General features: G+C 35.4%; 1 protein-coding gene across 1 annotated transcript in view; it reads left to right on the forward strand.

Annotated features, from left to right (window-relative positions):
• TBC1D32 (TBC1 domain family member 32) overlaps positions 1–21,969 on the forward strand; it is a 695,824-nt gene that overhangs the window by 607,536 nt on the left and 66,319 nt on the right. The window contains exon 29 of the mRNA XM_053710787.1: positions 8,140–8,203. Within this exon, the coding sequence (XP_053566762.1) occupies positions 8,140–8,203 (64 nt within the window). The remainder of the gene's footprint in view (positions 1–8,139; positions 8,204–21,969) is intronic.

Raw genomic sequence — 21,969 nt, forward strand, 5'->3', positions numbered from 1 at the left:
TGAGCACTATTGTGCGTAATATGGAGGCTGTATATCTTACGATCGGGCAGCCATCTTGGTTTACGCGAAAATTTCGAAAGTCTATTTTCTCTGCAACCGCTTATGTAAGAACTGTGAAATTTGCTGTACAGTCTTATATTCTTACCTAGATTCATGATTGCTCATTAGGAGAGAATCAGTCACATGATGCGGCAGCAATATCGGTTTTATGTTTATCGTAATTATTTGTAATTCAATACTTCCTCTTTTGAGTCAATTGCTCACAAAACACAAATTACTTATGCTAAACTCTTGAAATAAGGTATGCTGGTACAGCCTATTGCAATGCTACATCTCATGCAATATTGAACTCATAGGTCATAAGGTTACGCAGCCATATTGTTTTTTGCGACAAATTTCGAGAACTGCTTAATAATCTTTAGCTCTGGAACTGCTTATGTTGCAACTTTGAAACTTGCTATGCTTAGTGATGCTATGACCTAGAATTTCCATTGCTCAACAGAAGTGACTTGGTCACATGATGTAGCAACCATCTTGCATTTTGCGAAAATCTTTAAACATCTTCTTCTCTTAAACCGCTTAGTGCAATAAAGCACAATTTTGCACGTATGCTCCTTGCAAGGTCCTCTAACAAGATTGTTAAAATTGCGATTTTTCCATAATCAACATGGCTGCTGTGAGACATTAACCTTTTTATCGCCATTTAATTGCGTAATTTTGCACTTTATACATTAGTTTTACAATATTTAACAATATTACAGTGTAATAGACACATGATTACACATAGTCATAACCCTTAAAGACAATATTGCAGTTAAAATTCGCATTGCGCAGTCGCCTTCGTGAAATAAAACATTTGCAAATTTTCATGAAACTTCTGCAAATTGTAGAGGTCTATAGTGAGCATTAGTATGTGCAATTTGAAAGCCATACATTGCATAGCTTGGCGGCAATTTTGTTTCGTATGCGCCATTTTTAAAAACTATAAAAATCTTCTTCTACGAAACCGCTTATAGGACAGACTTGAAATTTTGTTTATAGAGTTATCTTATGACTAACATTCAGATTTGTTCAAGAGAAGTTGATACGTCATGTGGTTTGGCAGCCATTTTGAATTGTTCAAAATTGCTTAACGATATATTTAAATTCATACTAAAACAAAAACCGTTTTACAAAAATGCTTTATTTTTGCCATGTTTATTGACATCTATAGTGAGCACTATTGTGCATAATATAGCGGCTGTATATCTTACGATCGGGCAGCCATCTTGGTTTACGTGAAAATTTCGAAAGTCTATTTTCTCTGCAACCGCTTATGTAAGTACTGTGAAATTTGCTGTACAGTCTTATATTGTGACCTAGAGTCAGTTGTTCATGTTGAAGGAATTATTCACAAGCTGTGGCAGCCATATTGGTTTACGCAAACATTTTGAAACTGTATTTTCTTTCCAACCGCTTATGTTAAAACTGTGAAATTTGCTGTATAACCATATATTGTCACCTAGAGATACATTCATTCATGTTGAAAGTATAGGTCATATGGTGTGGCAGCCATTTTAAAAAATGCAAACATTTCGAAAATGTGTTTTTTTCCAAATGCTTATGTTAGAACTGTAAACTGTTGTTATATAGCTTTATTTTGTGACATAACTACTTATATGGCATTGCAAAAATAATGTGCTGGCCACCTCTATTGCTGCTTGCAGCTATATTTATTATTATTATTATTATTATTATTATTATTCTTTTTATTCCGCCAAGCTTTGTATTCAATTGCCCATAACTGCTTAACTGTTTTTGCAAAGCTCTTAAAATCAGGTATGCTGGTACAGCCTATTGCTCTGCTACTTCTCATGCAAAATTGAACTCATAGGTCACATGCTCTGGCAGCCATATTGCTTTTTGCGCCAAATTTCGACAAACGCTTAAAAATCTTTAGCTCTGGAACTGCTTATGTTACAACTTTGAAACTCGCTGTGCTTAGTGCTACTATGACCTACAATTGCAATTGCTCAAGAGAAGTGCCTTGGTCACATGATGTGGCAGCCATCTTGCATTTTGCGAAAATATTCAAACATCTTCTTCTCTTAAACCGCTTAGTACAATGACGCGCAATTTTGCACATATGCTCCTTGCAAGGTCCTCTACCAAGTTTGTTCAAACTGCGATTTTTCCATAATCAACATGGCTGCTGTGAGACATTAACCTTTTTATCGCCATTTAATTGCATAATTTTGCACTTTATACATTAGTTTTACAATATTTAACAATATTACAGTGTTATAGACACATGATTAAACATAGTCATAACCCTTAAAGACAATATTGCAGTTAAAATTCGCATTGCGCAATCGCCTTCGTGAAATAAAACATTTGCAAATTTTCATGAAACTTCTGCAAATTGTAGAGGTCTATAGTGAGCATTAGTATGTGCAATTTGAAAGCCATACATTGCATAGCTTGGCAGCCATTTTGTTTCATATGCGCCATTTTTAAAAACTATAAAAATCTTCTTCTCCGAAACCGCTTTTGGGACAGACTTGAAATTTTGTTTATAGAGTTATCTTATGACTAGCATTCAGATTTGTTCAAGAGAAGTTGATACGTCATGTGGTTTGGCAGCCATTTTGAATTGTTCAAAATTGCTTAATGATATATTTAAATTAATAATAAAACAAAAAACGTTTTACAAAAATGCTTTATTTTTGCCATGCTTATTGACATCTATAGTGAGCACTATTGTGCGTAATATGGAGGCTGTATATCTTACGATCGGGCAGCCATCTTGGTTTACGCGAAAATTTCGAAAGTCTATTTTCTCTGCAACCGCTTATATAAGAACTGTGAAATTTGCTGTACAGTCTTATATTGTGACCTAGATTCATATTTGCTCATTAGGAGAGAATCAGTCACATGATGCGGCAGCAATATCGGTTTTATGTTTATCGTAATTATTTGTAATTCAATACTTCCTCTTTTGAGTCAATTGCTCACAAAACACAAATTACTTATGCTAAACTCTTTAAATCAGGTATGCTTGTACAGCCTATTGCAATGCTACATTTCATGCAATATTGAACTCATAGGTCATAAGGTTACGCAGCCATATTGTTTTTTTGCGACAAATTTCTAGAACTGCTTAATAATTTTTAGCTCTGGAACTGCTTATGTTGCAACTTTGAAACTTGCTGTGCTTAGTGCTGCTATGACCTAGATTTGCCATTGCTCAACAGAAGTGACTTGGTCACATGATGTAGCAACCATCTTGCATTTTGCGAAAATCTTTAAACATCTTCTTCTCTTAAACCGCTTAGTGCAATAAAGCGCAATTTTGCACATATGCTCCTTGCAAGATCCTCTACCAAGATTGTTAAAATTGCGATTTTTCCATAATCAACATGGCTGCTGTGAGACATTAACCTTTTTATCGCCATTTAATTGCGTAATTTTAAACTTTATACATTAGTTTTACAATATTTAACAATATTACAGTGTAATAGACACATGATTACACATAGCCATTACCCTTAAAGACAATATTGCAGTTAAAATTCGCATTGCGCAGTCGCCTTCGTGAAATAAAACATTTGCAAATTTTCATGAAACCTCTGCAAATTGTAGATGTCTATAGTGAGCATTAGTATGTGCAATTTGAAAGCCATACATTGCATAGCTTGGTGGCCATTTTGTTTCGTATGCGCCATTTTTACAAACTATAAAAATCTTCTTCTCCAAAACCGCTTATGGGACAGACTTGAAATTTTGTTTATAGAGTTATCTTATGACTAACATTCAGATTTGTTCAAGAGAAGTTGATACGTCATGTGGTTTGGCAGCCATTTTGAATTGTTCAAAATTGCTTAATGATATATTTAAATTAATAATAAAACAAAAAACGTTTTACAAAAATGCTTTATTTTTGCCATGTTTATTGACATCTATAGTGAGCACTATTGTGCATAATATAGAGGCTGTATATCTTACGATCGGGCAGCCATCTTGGTTTACGCAAAAATTTCGAAAGTCTATTTTCTCTGCAACCGCTTATGTAAGAACTGTGAAATTTGCTGTACATTCTTATATTGTGACCTAGAGTCACAGTTGTTCATGTTGAAGGAATTAGTCACAAGCTGTGGCAGCCATATTGGTTTACGCAAAATGTTTGAAACTGTGTTTTCTTTCCAACCGCTTATGTTAAAGCTGTGAAATTTGCTGTATAACCATATAGTGTCGCCTAGAGTTACATTTGTTCATGTTGAAAGTATAGGTCATATGGTGTGGCAGCCATTTTAAAAAACGCAAACATTTCGAAAATGTGGTTTTTTTTTCCAAATGCTTATGTTAGAACTGTAAACAGTTGTTGTATAGCTTTATTATGTGACATAACTACTTATATGGCTTTGCAAAAATGATGCGCTGGCCACCTCTATTGCTGCTTGCAGCTATATTTATTATTATTATTATTATTATTATTATTATTATTATTATTATTATTCTTTTTATTCCGCCAAGCTTTGTATTCAATTGCCCATAACTGCTTAACTGTTTTTGCAAAGCTCTTAAAATCAGGTATGCTGGTACAGCCTATTGCTGTGCTACATCTCATGCAAAATTGAACTCATAGGTCACATGCTCTGGCAGCCATATTGCTTTTTGCGACAAATTTCGACAAACGCTTAAAAATGTTTAGCTCTGAAACTGCTTATGTTACAACTTTGAAACTCGCTGTGCTTAGTGCTACTATGACCTGAAATTGCTATTGCTCAAGAGAAGTGCCTTGGTCACATGATGTGGCAGCCATCTTGCATTTTGCGAAAATTTTCAAACATCTTCTTCTCTTAAACCGCTTAGTGCAATGACGCGCAATTTTGCACATATGCTCCTTGCAAGGCCCTCTACCAAGTTTGTTCAAACTGCGATTTTTCCATAATCAACATGGCTGCTGTGAGACATTAACCTTTTTATCGCCATTTAATTGCGTAATTTTGCACTTTATACATTAGTTTTACAATATTTAACAATATTACAGTGTAATAGACACATGATTACACATAGTCATAACCCTTAAAGACAATATTGCAGTTAAAATTCGCATTGCGCAATCGCCTTCGTGAAATAAAACATTTGCAAATTTTCATGAAACTTCTGCAAATTGTAAAGGTCTATAGTGAGCATTAGTATGTGCAATTTGAAAACCATACATTGCATAGCTTGGCGGCCATTTTGTTTCATATGCGCCATTTTTAAAAACTATAAAAATCTTCTTCTCCGAAACCGCTTATGGGACAGACTTGAAATTTTGTTTATAGAGTTATCTTATGACTAACATTCAGATTTGTTCAAGAGAAGTTGATATGTCATGTGGTTTGGCAGCCATTTTGAATTGTTCAAAATTGCTTAACGATATATTTAAATTAATGATAAAACAAAAACCGTTTTACAAAAATGCTTTATTTTTGCCATGTTCATTGACATCTATAGTGAGCACTATTGTGCGTAATATGGAGGCTGTATATCTTACAATCGGGCAGCCATCTTGGTTTACGCGAAAATTTCGAAAGTCTATTTTCTCTGCAACCGCTTATGTAAGAACTGTGAAATTTGCTGTACAGACTTATATTGTGACCTAGATTCACAATTGCTCATTAGGAGAGAATCAGTCACATGATGTTGAAGCAATATCGGTTTTATGTTTATCGTAATTATTTGTAATTAAATACTGCCTCTTTTGAGTCAATTGCTCACAAAACACAAATTACTTATGCTAAACTCTTCAAATCAGATATACTGATACAGCCTATTGCTCTGTTACATCTCATGCAATATTGAACTCATAGGTCATAAAGTTACGCAGCCATATTGTTTTTTGCGACAAATTTTGAGAACTGCTTAATAATCTTCAGCTCTGGAGCTGCTTATGTTGTAACTTTAAAACTTGCAGTGCTTAGTGCTGCTATGACCTAGATTTGCCATTGCTCAACAGAAGTGCCTTGGTCACATGATGTAGCAGCCATCTTGCATTTTGCGAAAATCTTTAAACATCTTCTTCTCTTAAACCGCTTAGTGCAATGAAGCGCAATTTTGCAAATATGCTCCTTGCAAGGTCCTCTACCAAGTTTGTTAAAATTTTGATTTTTCCATAATCAACATGGCTGCTGTGAGACATTAACCTTTTTATCGCCATTTAATTGCGTAATTTTGCACTTTATATATTAGTTTTACAATATTTAACAATATTACAGTGTAATAGACACATGATTACACATAGTCATAACCCTTAAAGACAATATTGCAGTTAAAATTCGCATTGCGCAGTCGCCTTCGTGAAATAAAACATTTGCAAATTTTCATGAAACTTATGAACATTGTAGAGGTCTATAGTGAGCATAAGTATGTGCAATTTGAAAGCCATACATTGCATAGCTTGGCAGCCATTTTGTTTCGTATGCGCCATTTTTAAAAACTAAAAAAATCTTCTTCTCCGAAACCGCTTATGGGACAGACTTGAAATTTTGTTTATAGAGTTATCTTATGACTAACATTCAGATTTGTTCAAGAGAAGTTGATAGGTCATGTGGTTTGGCAGCCATTTTGAATTGTTCAAAAACGCTTAACGATATTATTAAACTAATAATAAAATAAAAACCGTTTTACAAAAATGCTTTATTTTTGCCATGTTTATTGACATCTATGGTGACAATTATTGTGCATAATATGGAGGCTGTATATCATATGATCTGGCAGCCATTTTGTTTTATGCAAATATTTAAAAAATCTATTTTCTCTGCAACTGCTTATGATACAACTGTGAAACTTGCTGTATAACCTTATATTGTGACCTAGAGTCACAGTTGTTCATGTTGAAGGAATTGGTCACAAGCTGTGGCAGCTATATTGGTTTACGCGAAAATTTCGAAAACGTGTTTTTTTTCCAACCGCTTATGTTAAAGCTGTGAAATTTGCTGTATAACCATATATTGTCACATCTGATCATAATGAAAGTATTGGTGATATGGTGGGGCAGCCATCTTGAAAAACGCAAAAATATTGAAAATGTTTTTTTTTTCCAACTGCTAATGTTAGAATTGTAAAAACTTCTATAAAGCTTTATATTGTGACTTAGCTGCTTGTATGCCATTGCAATGTCGATGTGCATGGCCACCTCTATCGCTGCTTGCAGATATATTATTCACCAGTTCTTGGGATATTCTCTGAAGTAAGTCACTGGCAGAGTGCCAAACGAAACAAGTCAGACTGGAGTAACATTCCCCTTTTGATATGGATGTTTAACTTTGAGTTATTATTGAGTTAAGTAACATATATTACTGGTAAAAAGTGGACAATCACCTTTTAGCTTAGGATATTCCAAAAAGCAACTAGAAGGACTGTAAAAAAAAAAAAAGCTTTTTTTAATTTTTAAGTAAATAGTTATCTATAATTTATCTATAATAGGTTTATTGACCTGTGTATAACCCCAGAACAATTCATTTATCAACAGGATTTCTGACAAGACTGAAATTTACACCAAGGTGTTACATTTTATTTGTTAAAATATTGTTTTTAACCCTTTGAGTGCTAACGACGGCTCTGAGCCGTTGCAAATTGTCCCAGTCAGGTGCTGACAACAGCTCAGAACCGTCGCTAGCACTCACCGACCTTGAGGGCAATCTGGGGGCTCCCACTGACTCCCACCCCCGCGATCTGGCCTGTATAGTGACAGGCATCACAACTTTATTTAAACTTGACAATGGACAAGTATAGGGAGATGGGGGCATGCTGCTTAAAAGCCTGTATCTCAGGCATCTAAGCATCTACAGACCCACCGTTAAAAAGCTAATCGCCTACGTTTTCCAACCGTATAAGTCTTGGGGATCTGGAAAAAAAAGTTAAATAGAAATATATATAAAAATTTAAAAATAAAAAAAAAGCTCAAAACCAGCTTAGCACACAGGTGGGAAATGGATTAGCAGCCGGAGGCTTAAAGGGTTTATGATCTAAATAAAAATTGTTTCTAGTAAATTTATTTTACCCTATTTGTGAAAATGTTGCCTTTTTTCAGCCTACAGCGAGATTATTCATAAATATAGTCTTTTCTTGTTAAGATCATGTAGAATTAAATGTATTTATTTTTTCATTTAGATGCATATGTTCAAGACGCACCCCTTTCTGCCCTTCAACAGCTCGGTGTAAAAATGGCAATCAGGTATTTTTCGTAAAACTGTCATTAAAATGTTCACAATAGAAAAATACTATATTTTTAGCACTTACTGTTTTATGTTTTGTATTGAGTACAGATGTTAATGGGACATTTTTCTTGTATTAATCAGATACAGCTTACATTTTTAAACAGCTTTCAAATGTACTTATATTATCGATTTTGCTTCATTCTCGTGATATCCTTTATTGAAGGAGCAGCAATGTACTACTGGGAGCTAGCTGAAAACATCAGTAGGCAAATGACACAAAGTATATATGTACAGCCACCAGTCAGCAGCTAGCTCCCAGCTCCTGAGCTTACCTAAATATGCTTTTTAATAATTGATAACAAGACAGCTAAGCAAATTAGGTAATAGGAAGTAAATTGGAAAGTTGTTTAAAATTGGATGCTCTAACTGAATCACGAAAGAAAAAAATGGGTTTCATGTCCCTTTAATGATTTAAAGAAAATTGACGTTTCGGAGCATTCACTCCTTCCTTAGACCATCATGAAGTGAACAAAACAGTGCTTTAATAATCAAACAGGCTCCTCCCACTTCTACAACCAATCACAGAGAGTATCACAAATAATACTCATTACAAATAGGTGATAATATCAACAAAATATCATATGAATATAGATACAAATCATGTCAGGATATGTAACACATATCATTAATGCAAATCTTATTTCTTTCATGTAATTAGCAAGAGTCCATGAGCTAGTGACATATGGGATATAAATTCCTACCAGGAGGGGCAAAGTTTCCCAAACCTTAAAATGCCTATAAATACACCCCTCACCACACCCACAAATCAGTTTTACAAACTTTGCCTCCTATGGAGGTGGTGAAGTAAGTTTGTGCTAGATTCTACGTTGATATGCGCTCCGCAGCAGGTTGGAGCCCGGTTTTCCTCTCAGCGTGCAGTGAATGTCAGAGGGATGTGAGGAGAGTATTGCCTATTTGAATGCAATGATCTCCTTCTACGGGGTCTATTTCATAGGTTCTCTGTTATCGGTCGTAGAGATTCATCTCTTACCTCCCTTTTCAGATCGACGATATACTCTTATATTTACCATTACCTCTGCTGATTTTCGTTTCAGTACTGGTTTGGCTTTCTACAAACATGTAGATGAGTGTCCTGGGGTAAGTAAGTCTTATTTTCTGTGACACTCTAAGCTATGGTTGGGCACTTTTATATAAAGTTCTAAATATATGTATTCAAACATTTATTTGCCTTGACTCAGAATGTTCAACATTCCTTATTTTCAGACAGTCAGTTTCATATTTGGGATAATGCATTTGAATCAATCATTTTTTCTTACCTTAAAAAATTTGACTTTTTCCCTGTGGGCTGTTAGGCTCGCGGGGGCTGAAAATGCTTCATTTTATTGCGTCATTCTTGGCGCAGACTTTTTTGGCGCAAAAATGTTTTCTGTTTCCGGCGTCATACGTGTCGCCGGAAGTTGCGTCATTTTTTTTACTTTCTTTTGCGTCAAAAGTGTCGGCGTTCCGGATGTGGCGTCATTTTTGGCGCCAAAAGCATTTAGGCGCCAAATAATGTGGGCGTCTTATTTGGCACTAAAAAAATATGGGCGTCACTTTTGTCTCCACATTATTTAAGTCTCATTATTTATTGCTTCTGGTTGCTAGAAGCTTGTTCACTGGCATTTTTTTCCCATTCCTGAAACTGTCATTTAAGGAATTTGATCAATTTTGCTTTATATGTTGTTTTTTCTATTACATATCGCAAGATGTTCCACGTTGCAACTGAGTCAGAAGATACTTCAGGAAAATCGCTGCCCGGTGCTGGAGCTACCAAAGCTAAGTGTATCACTTTTGGTATCTGTTCCTTCAGCTGTTGTTTGTATTAAATGTTATGACAAACTTGTTAATGCAGATAAAATTTCCTTTAGTACTGTTACATTACCTGTTGCTGTTCCGTCAACATCTAATACTCAGAGTGTTCCAGATAACATAAGAGATTTTGTTTCTAAATCTATTAAGAAGGCTATGTCTGTTATTTCTCTATCTAGTATACATAAAAGTCTTTTAAAACTTCTCTTTTTTCAGATGAATTTTTAAATGAACATCATCATTCTGATACTGATAATGGTTCTTCTGGTTCAGAGGTTTCTGTCTCAGAGGTTGATGCTGATAAATCTTTGTATTTGTTCAAGATGGAATTTATTCGTTCTTTATTTAAAGAAGTATTAATTGCATTAGAAATAGAGGATTCTGGTCCTCTTGATACTAAAACTTAACGTTTAAATAAGGTTTTTAAATCTCCTGTAGTTATTCCAGAAGTGTTTCCTGTCCCTGATGCTATTTCTGAAGTAATTTCCAGGGAATGGAATAATTTGGGTAATTCATTTACTCCTTTTAAAACGTTTTAAGCAATTATATCCTGTGCCATCTGACAGATTAAAGTTTGGGACAAAATCCCTAAGGTTAATGGGGCTGTCTCTACTCCTGCTATATTTTTAGCGGATGTTGCTGCAGCTTCAACTTTTTGGTTAGAAGCTTTAGCGCAACAAGTAACAGATCATAATTCTCATAGCATTATTATTCTATAACATGCTAATTATTTTATTTGTGATGCCATCTTTGATATCATTAGAATTGATATCAGGTATATGTCTCTAACTATTTTAGCTAGAAGAGCTTTATGGCTTAAAACTTGGAATGCGGATATGTCTTCTAAGTCAACTTTGCTATCCCTTTCTTTCCAGGGTAATAAATTATTCGGTTCTCAGTTGGATTCTTTTATCTCAACTGTTACTGGAAGGAAGGGAACTTTTTTACCACAGGATAAAAAATCTGAGGTAAATTTAGGTCTAATAATTGTTTTCGTTCCTTTCATCACAACAAGGAACAAAAGCCTGATCCTTCATCCTCAGGAGCGGTATCAGTTTGGAAACCTTCTTCACTTTGGAATATATCCAAGCCTTATAGAAACCCAAAGCCAGCTCCTAAGTCCCCATGAAGGTGCGGCCCTCATTCCAGCTCAGCTGGTATGGGGCAGTTTACGTTCTTTTCAAAGAAATTTGGATCAATTCCGTTCACAATCTCTGGTTTCAGGACATTGTTTCAGAAGGGTACAGAATTGGCTTCAAGTTAAGGCCTCCTGCAAAGATATTTTTTTCTTTCCCGTGTCCCAGTAAACCCAGCAATGGCTCAAGCATTTCTGAAATGTGTTTCAGATCTAGAGTTGGCTGGAGTAATTATGCCAGTTCCAGTTCTGGAACAGGGGCTGGGGTTTTATTCTATCTCTTCATTGTACCAAAGAAGGTCAATTCCTTCAGACCAGTTCCGGATCTATCAATATTGAATCGTTATGTAAGGATACCAACATTCAAGATGGTAGCTGTAAGGACATTGGGTATGGAGATTGAACGCTTGATTCTTGGTCAAAGAGGTTTCTCTGACTCTGTAATTAATACTATGTTACAGGCTCGTAAATCTGTATCTAGAGAGATATATTATAGAGTCTGGAAGACTTATATTTCTTAGTGTCTTATCATCATTTTTCCTGGCATTCTTTTAGAATTCCGAGAATTTTTTTACAGTTTCTTCAGGATGGTTTAGATAAAAGTTTGTCCGCAAGTTCCTTGACAGGACAAATCTCTGCCTTTTCTGTTCTTTTTCACAGAAAGATTGCTAATCTTCCTGATATTCATTGTTTTGTACAAGACTTGGTTCGTATAAAACCTGTCATTCAGTCAATTTCTCCTCCTTGGAGTTTGAATTTGGTTCTGGGGGCTCTTCTAGCTCCTCCTTTTGAACCCATGCATTCATTTGGACATTAAACTTCTTTCTTGGAAAGTTTTGTTTCTTTTGGCAATCTCTTCTGCCAGAAGAGTCTCTGAATTATCTGCTCTTTCTTGTGAGTCTCCTTTTCTGATTTTTCATCAGGATAAGGCGGTGTTGCGAACTTCTTTTGAATTTTTTCCTAAGGTTGTGTATTCTAACAACATTAGTAGAGAAATTGTGGTTCCTTCATTATGTCCTAATCCTAAGAATTCTAAGGAGAAATCATTGCATTCTTTGGATGTTGTTAGAGCTTTGTAATATTATGTTGAAGCTACTAAGTCTTTCCGAAAGACTTCTAGTCTATTTTTCATCTTTTCTGGTTCTAGAAAAAGCCAGAAAGCTTCTGCCATTTCTTTGGTATCTTGGTTGAAATCTTTTATTCATCATGCCTATGTCGAGTCGGGTAAAACTCCGCCTCAAAGGATTACAGCTCATTCTACTAGGTCAGTTTCTACTTCCTGGGCGTTTAGGAATGAAGCTTCGGTTGATCAGATTTGCAAAGCAGCAACTTGGTCCTCTTTGCATACTTTTAATAAATTCTACCATTTTGATGTGTTTTCTTCTTCTGAAGCAGTTTTTGGTAGAAAAGTACTTCAGGCAGCGGTTTCAGTTTGAATCTTCTGCTTATGTTTTCATTAAACTTTATTTTGGGTGTGGATTATTTTCAGCAGGAATTGGCTGTCTTTATTTTATCCCTCCCTCTCTAGTGACTCTTGCGTGGAAAGATCCACATCTTGGTTAGTCATCCCATACGTCACTAGCTCATTGACTCTTGCTAATTACATGAAAGAAAACATAATTTATGTAAGAACTTACCTGATAAATTCATTTCTTTCATATTAGCAAGAGTCCATGAGGCCCACCCTTTTTGTGGTGGTTATGATTTTTTTGTATAAAGCACAATTATTCCAATTCCTTATTTTATATGCTTTTGCACTTTTTTCTTATCACCCCACTTCTTGGCTATTCGTTAAACTGATTTGTGGGTGTGGTGAGGGGTGTATTTATAGGCATTTTAAGGTTTTGGAAACTTTGCCCCTCCTGGTAGGAATGTATATCCCATACGTCACTAGCTCATGGACTCTTGCTAATATGAAAGAAATGAATTTATCAGGTAAGTTCTTACATAAATTATGTTTTTAGTCATTTTTTTTATATCAGCAGTGCATATAGTGCATACATCTAGTGACAAAATAATCTGAACTATTGTGTATTAAAAAAAATATGTTAAAATTAAAACTGAACCCAGGAGACTAACGATTATTATTACCTATAGCTAATGTTCAGAGCTATATAGACACAGCCATATAAACATAAGAACTCACTGCATAGCTGAAAAAGCAAATCCGTAGGGACTTATGAAATACACTCCATATAGCACCATTAGTAAAAATTTGCAGCGTGGCAGGGTGTTTCCAACGCTGTGTGAGGAAGAAGGCGTGTAATGTGTTACACGCCTTCTTCCTCACACAGCGTTGGGAACACCCTGCCACGCTGCAAATGTTTATAATAGTGCTATATGGAGTGTATTTCATAAATCCCTACGGATTCGCTTTTTCATCTATGCAGTGAGTTCTTGTGTTTATATGGCTGTGTCTATATAGCTCTGAACATTAGCTCTGGGTAATAATAATCGGTCTCCTGGGTTCAGTTTTTATTTTAATATAATTTTTTTTAATACAAGATGGTTCAGATTATTTTGTCACTAGATATATGCACTATATGCACTGCTGATTTTAAGAAAATGACTAAAATAAGATTTGCATTAATGATATGTGTCTATATTCATATGATATTTTGTTGATATTATCACCTATTTGTAATGAGTATTATTTGTGATACTCTCTGTGATTGGTTGTAGATGAAGTGGGAGGAGCCTGTTTGATTATTTAAAGGGCCACTAAACCCAAAATCTTTCTTTCATGATTCAGATAGAGAATACAAATTTTAACAACATTACAATTTACTTCTATTATTTATTTTGGTTCATTTTTTAGATATCCTTAGTTGAACAAAAAGCAATGCACATGGGTGAGCCAATCATACAAGGCTTATATGTGCAGCAACCAATCAGCAGCTACTGAGCATATCTAGATATGCTTTTCAGCAAAGAATATCAAGAGAATAAAACAAATCAGATAATAGAAGTAAATTAGAAAGATGTTTAAAATTGTATTCTCTTTCTAAATCATGAAAGAAAAAATGTGTGTTTCATGTCCCTTTAAGCACTGTTTTGTTCACTTTATGGTTGTCCGAGGAAGGAGTGAATGCTCCGAAATGTTACACAATAAAGTTGCTGTGGTTTAAATTCAGAGAGTGCAATTGCTGGACTTTGTTTATTGAGATATTTTACACACTGGTATTTGTTTCATGAGCGAGTGGGAGTGCACTTCTTCACACATATATATATATATATATATATATATATATATATATATATATATATATATATATATATATATATATATATATATATATATATATATATATATATATATATATATGTGTGTGTGTGTGTGTATTATCCTGATATTAAAATAGCAGCACTACTGATTTCATAATGCTACTCACTTCATAGTCTACAGTTTTAAATTGCATAATATGTTTGATTTGTTTTATCATGTTGTTGTTTAATGAGTCCATGCAACCTTATTATATTCTTGTTTTGCAATATATATATTTTGTAATAAGTTGTATGCAGATGCATTATATCATATAAAAAATATAGCAGCAATATGAACATGCAGCTCTCCTATATTAATCCAAATTGCTCAGTTATTTAGCCAAACAGGATTCCTTTGATACTGTGTTTTGTAAATGGAGGGCTTCCAAACAGACTTAAAGCAGGTACAAAGTTTCAAAGAAACCCTTGATGCTGTGGTCAGAAAACTGTGATGGGATCTATAAAACATTAAGATAGTCATTTGGTTGGGTGTTTTTTTAAAGGAGTAGTCTTGCAGTCAGAGTAGAGGGCCCTTACGTGCTAGCAGGTTGGTGGTCAGGTAGGGAATATCCCTTGATCACTTATAGGGTTGATCTGAGGGTAATGTAGGAGGCAGCCCCTTGAATATTGAGTGTTGTTGGGGTTACTGAATTTGTGTAGGGCATTAGAGTTAATGTTATGGCAACAGTTAATTTACTAGGTGTTCTAGGATGTAGGGGTTTAATGCAATTTATGATCTGGTACTTTAGGGTTACTAGGAGGGAAATATTTAATTTATACAGCTCTCTGAGCTAATGGACAAAGAAGAACTGTGGGAAATGCTAAAATGTTATCGCATTGGGGTAGTCATGGTTATGGCTCATGTTTAAGTGCTCATAGTGTGTAGAAAATAGGGGTTAATGTGATGGTGCAAGTTGATGTTGTTTACTTGCAGTGATTGTTCTGTGGTGTGAAGAGTTAACTTGTTCTGGCTTGTTATGTAAATTTTAATGTTGTAGGAGCCCAATACATTAGAGGTAAGTGTGGTGGTGGCTGGGGAGGGGGGTTTAGAGGATTTCATTATTATAGGTGTAATATTGGTAACTATATAATGTACAACAAACCATACAGGTTACTACTTAGATCAGAGCTGCTAAACTGCAGAGAAGAGTTTTTAGCATGCACTTGCATAGGCAACATCATCTTATAGGGCCATTTGCAGTGGTAAAACACATAGCATTACAGGGCAACTAGCTTTAAAATCGCATGCTCTAACAAATTAGAGCCAGCAATTTATTGAATTTTTTTGCTATAATGGCCCTTTAACATAATGTGGCCACAGATTAAGAGCGGTTGGATGAAATTGTGGATTTCCTTATAAAGGTTTCTGTTTGCAAATATATTTAGATTTTTGCCATTATCTTTTATGTTTTAGTTGTAAATAAATTTGATTTTCCTTGGCCATAAATTGGACCTGATCATTTTGTCAACTGTACTGATCTACTCTATGGAGGGCTAAAGTGCATGTTTGATGATTATAAAGATGTAATTCCAAAGATGTTAAATATTCAGGTACTTTCTTTGAAATATATAGTTGACAGAAAATCCTAGACTTAAATGGTGGATTTTGCAGGAAAAAAAACATCAGATATACTTTTCTAAAGAATTATGATCAAACCCATTGTCAGGCAAGGATGTTTCCTAGAAAAGCGTGCAATCTGAGGTGTTGATTGATTAGTTTATGGTCTTAGTCAGTTTGGATAATTGTCAAAAAACTAAAAATATTCCCTGGTTTGCTAATAGGAAATATTTTATTTTCTTTCTAATGGTAGTGAGAGTCCATGAGTCCTTACATTTGGGAATTACATCATCTGGTCACCTGGAGGATACAAAGACACCCAACAGCAGAGCTTTAAATATCCCTTCTACTTCCACTTCCCTTCTAGTAGTTCTATGCCTTGTCAAGAAGGCAAGGATAAAGGTGTTTTTGTATTTGAATTTGTTGATTCTCTTTCTCCCTCAATGGATAGTTCCTGGAAGAGATGGATAGGAAAGTATGGCTGGGACTTTATAGTATTCCAAGAGAGTCTTGCCCAAAAGCAGGCCACGGGATGTCCCTAGGAAGTTCCTAAGCCTCCCTCTATTATGGCCATATGTATGTGCTTCTGTTTCAGTCCTACATTGTAAGTCACAGGGCAGGACATCACATCTAGGTGTTCACTTCATCTCATCTCTCTTTCTTTCAGGAGCAGAAAGAACTGAAGACACCTTTGGGGAGTATGTGAAAGGCAGCTGTACTTAAAGGGATATTAAACCCCAAAATTTTCTTTCATAATTCAGACAGAGAATATAATTTTAAACAACATTCCAATTTACTTCTATTATCTAATTTGCTTCATTCTTTAGATATTCTTAGTTAAAGAAATAGCAATGCACACAAGTGAGCCAATCACATAAGGCATCTATGTGCAGCCACCAATCAGATGCTACTGAGCCTATCTAGATATGCTTTTCAGGAAAGAATATCAAGAGAATGAAGCAATTTAGATAACAGAAGTAAATTAGTAAGTTGTTTAAAATGGTATTCTCTGTCTGAATCATAAAAGAAAAATTTGGGGTTTAATGTCCCTTTAATAAGTGCTTGCTGGTTTCACATGTCCTGGAGGGATCCCTGCTGGTATAGCTTACCTGGGTGGACAATCCTATAACCCTGCAGTCAGGGGCTTTTTCCCTAGCTTTTACTTTGTTACCTGTGTATCAGCTTTATTGAGGATTCATTATTGCTGACCCTAATTGGGGATTTTACTAGGTGACCCTATCTGGTGCTACCCTTATGGGGGGTACAGGGCTCTTATCTTTGCAGAGCCTGGAACATTAATTTCAGCTCCGGTACCTCAGTGCTCCAATCATGTGTTTTCACACTCTGGTGCTCTGAGAATGCGGTGGTGGCAACTTGAGACCGGGGTGTAGCACGCCTTGTCTTCCGGAAATAGATCTAATGGCTTCCCATCTGAATCACAAGCTGCAAGATCCCCAGCCAGAGTTGATAGATGCCTTGGCGAGTCACTGGAAGTATCAGCTAGTCTAACTGTACTCATGCCCAGAGTGGTAGCACGCCTCAAACAGGATATTTTCCATGGCAACTTCCTCAAAGACAAGATCTTCTACCTCAAGAGCCATTCTTTTTAAAAAAAAATTCAATCCCTCCGTTTAACTGCTTGGAGATTGAACGGTTGATTTTCTCTGAGAGTTTTTTTTTAATTATGTAATAGATACTTTGATTCATGCTCACAAACCTGTTACCAGACAGATTTACCACAAGGTGTGGAAGATTTATCTGTCTTGTCTCCTGGTGGCCAAAAAGTAAGGATTAAAGGGACACTGAACCCAAATTTTTTCTATTCCGTGGTCCTATTCCATTATTCCTAGCTGAAGTATTCAGGCGACCGGCCTGCTTTGAACTTCAGATAGAGCATGACATTTTAAGCGACTTTCTAATTTACTCCTATTATCAAATTGTCTTCATTCTCTTGGTATCTTTATTTGAAATGCAAGAATGTAAGTTTAGATGCCGGGCCCATTTTTGGTGAACAACCTGGGTTGTCCTTGCTGATTGGTGGATAAATTCATCCACCAATAAAAAAGTGCTGTCTAGAGTCTGAGCCAAAAAAAAATCTTAGATGCCTTCTTTTTCAAATAAAGATAGCAAGAGAATGAAGAAAAATTGGTAATAAGGCTAAATTAGAAAATTGCTTATAATTGCATGCTCTATCTGAATCACGAAAGAAAAAAAATTGCGTTCAGTGTCCCTTTAATGGCCTCTTATTACCAAGAAATCAAGGAATTTATCGGCTAAGAATCTTTTCTTTTTTTATAGCACTAATCTGAATTTAGTAAAAATGCAGCACCATCTGTTTGTTTAGTGCATGGTCCTAAATGTGTGTGAAATGAAGATATCTAAATATTTCCAAATATGAAATATCCCTTCAAAAATACTTTCTAATTGGATTCATAATAATAAGGTCGTCAGCACTTTGATGCATGCTGCTTTTTATGATAAGTTTTATGCAGAAAACAAAGCAGATGATAAAATGTCATGACATTTATTTATCCTCGCGAATGACATTGACAATAGATTTGCTTACTTTTTTTTCCCTTTAGTTTAAATTCATTTTTAATTTCAATATAATCTTTGCAAATACAGCTATACACGGAAATATTCAAATCACACAAGCAATTATGTAAAATGTAACTCTGTAAACCTTAGTGGAATAAGCAATAGGTTATTTTCTCTCAATATATTGCGTTAGCTGTATGGGGAATATATTTTGCACTGCAATTTATCAACAACAAACAAAAAAAACATAATTATTTAGTACTTTTTGAATCAAATCGCTTACAAAAATGTAATCTACTTGCGATTTGTAATCTCCACAAAACAGAATGAACCTAAATGCACATCTTTCTGAAAAAATCATTCTGTGATCACCCCCCCCTTTAAAGAGACATAAACCCACACATTTTCCTTTCATATATAACTATTTTATCAAATTTTCTTGTTATCTTTTGTTGAAAAGCACGAAGGTAAGTTCAGTAGTGTGCACATGCCTGCAGTGCTATATGGCAGCAGTTTTGCAAAAATGTTATACATTAGCAAGAGGACTAGATGGCAGCACTATTTCCTGTCATGTGGGGCCCCAGATGTGCATGCTACCTATCTAGATATCTATTCAACAAAGAATGACTTTAGAACAAAGCAAATTTTATAATAGAAGTAAATTGGAAGTGTTTTTAAAAGTGTATATCTGAATCATGAAATTTGCTAATTAGATGTAAATTGCAATTCATGCAATTTTAATTTTGAGTTCACTGTCTCTTTAAGATTGCTTATTAAGAAGAGATTTATCTTAGGAGATGGTGTATTTCATTTTATTTTACACCGGATGGTCAGTAATATTCACAGTTAGGGGTTAATTGTGCTGAGGAGTTGTCATTTAAAGTTAATTACACTCTTTTGGCTGTTAGGGTTAATTGTGCTGGAGGGTTTACCTTTAATGTTTGGGCCAAGGAGGTTCCAGTTAGGTTATATTGAAATGGGAAGATTATGGTAAGATTTAACCCTTTGAGTGCTAAGCACTTTCCCACCTGGGTGCTAAGATTTTTTTTTATTTTTTTTTGAGATACCCTACTCCTATAAAAGTTGCTCGGTGACGTCATCACGTTATTGCGCGTGACGTCACTGCGCAAAACGGGAAGCCCCGGCGATGCCTGTCACTGTACAGGCACGATCGCCGGGGTAGGAGCGGGTGGGAGCATGCCATTTTAAGCAACTTTTTAATTTACTCCTACTATAAATTTTTCTTTGTTCTCTTGCTATCTTTATTTAAAAAGCAGGAATTTAAAGCTTAGGAGCCAGTCCGTTTTAGGTTCAGCACCCTGGATAGTGCTTGCTTATTCGTGGCTACATTAAAAAAAACAATAAGCAAGCATAACCCAGGTTCTCAATTAAAAATGGGCCGGCTCTTAAGCTTTACATTCCTACTTTTTTTAAAAAGATAGCAGGAGTACGAAGAAAAATGTATAATATGAGTAAATTAGAAAACTGCTTAAAATTGCATGCTCTATCTGAATCATTAAAGAAAAAAATGTGGTTTTAGTGTCCCTTTAAAGGGATACTAAACCCATATATTTTCTTTTTTATGTTTCAAATAGCACATGCAATTTTAAGCAACTTTCTTATTTACTCCTATTATCAATGTTCTTCGTTCTCTTGCTATTTTTATTTAAAAAGCAGGAATGTAAAGCTTAGCAGCCAGTCCTTTTTATGTTCAGCACCATAGGTAGTGCTTGCTTATTGGTGGCTGACATTTAGCCACCAATAAGCAAGCATAACCCAGGTTCTCAACCAAAAATGGGCCGTCTCCTATCCATTACATTCCTGCTTTTTAAGTAAAGATAGCAAGAGAACAAAGAAAAAATGATAATAGGTGTAAATTAGAAAAGTTGCTTTAAATTGCATGCTCTATCTGAATCATGAAAGAAAAAAATTGGGTTTAGTGTCCTTTTAAGTTTCCATGGAGGATCGATCTGGTGGTATCCTGACAGAGGATACGTTACAGTGGGAGTGTTGGAGAATGGGTTAAATTGCAGTGGAGAATCACAGTTAGTTTTTGTTTCCTTTTAATACAAATTTAAAAAAGGATGGTTATGGTCCCTGATGGTAGACATAAGACAAAATGGGTTAGCGTCTTGCAGAAGCATTGTAGTAAATCACTACGGCCTAGATTTAGAGTTCGGCGGTAAAAGGGCTGTTAACGCTCCGCGGGCTTTTTTCTGGCCGCACCATAAATTTAACTCTGGTATCGAGAGTTCAAACAAATGCTGCGTTAGGCTCCAAAAAAGGAGCGTAGGGCATTTTTACCGCAAATGCAACTCTCGATACCAGAGTTGCTTACGGACGCGGCCGGCATCAAAAACGTGCTCGTGCACGATTCTCCCATAGGAAACAATGGGACTGTTTGAGCTGAAAAAAAACCTAACACCTGCAAAAAAGCAGCGTTCAGCTCCTAACGCAGCCCCATTGTTTCCTATGGGGAAACACTTCCTACGTCTGCACCTAACACTCTAACATGTACCCCGAGTCTAAACACCCCTAACCTTACACTTATTAACCCCTAATCTGCCGCCCCCGCTATCGCTGACCCCTGCATTACAGTTTTAACCCCTAATCTTCCGCTCCGTAAACCGCCGCAACCTACGTTATCCCTATGTACCCCTAATCTGCTGCCCTAACATCGCCGACCCCTATGTTATATTTATTAACCCCTAATCTGCCCCCCACAACGTCGCCGACACCTACCTACACTTATTAACCCCTAATCTGCCGAGCGGACCTGAGCGCTACTATAATAAAGTTATTAACCCCTAATCCGCCTCACTAACCCTATAATAAATAGTATTAACCCCTAATCTGCCCTCCCTAACATCGCCGACACCTAACTTCAAGTATTAACCCCTAATCTGCCGACTGGAGCTCACCGCTATTCTAATAAATGTATGAACCCCTAAAGCTAAGTCTAACCCTAACACTAACACCCCCCTAACTTAAATATAATTTACATCTAACGAAATAAATTAACTCTTATTAAATAAATTAATCCTATTTAAAGCTAAATACTTACCTGTAAAATAAACCCTAATATAGCTACAATATAAATTATAATTATATTTTAGCTATTTTAGGATTAATATTTATTTTACAGGCAACTTGGTATTTATTTTAACTAGGTACAATAGCTATTAAATAGTTAAGAACTATTTAATAGTTACCTAGTTAAAATAATTACAAAATTACCTGTAAAATAAATCCTAACCTAAGATATAATTAAACCTAACACTACCCTATCAATAAAATAATTAAATAAACTACCTACAATTACCTACAATTAACCTAACAGTACACTATCAATAAATAAATTAAATACAATTGCTACAAATAAATACAATTAAATAAACTAGCTAAAGTACAAAAAATAA

Source organism: Bombina bombina, chromosome 4 (genome assembly GCF_027579735.1).
Source record: "Bombina bombina isolate aBomBom1 chromosome 4, aBomBom1.pri, whole genome shotgun sequence".
Taxonomy (NCBI): domain Eukaryota; kingdom Metazoa; phylum Chordata; class Amphibia; order Anura; family Bombinatoridae; genus Bombina; species Bombina bombina.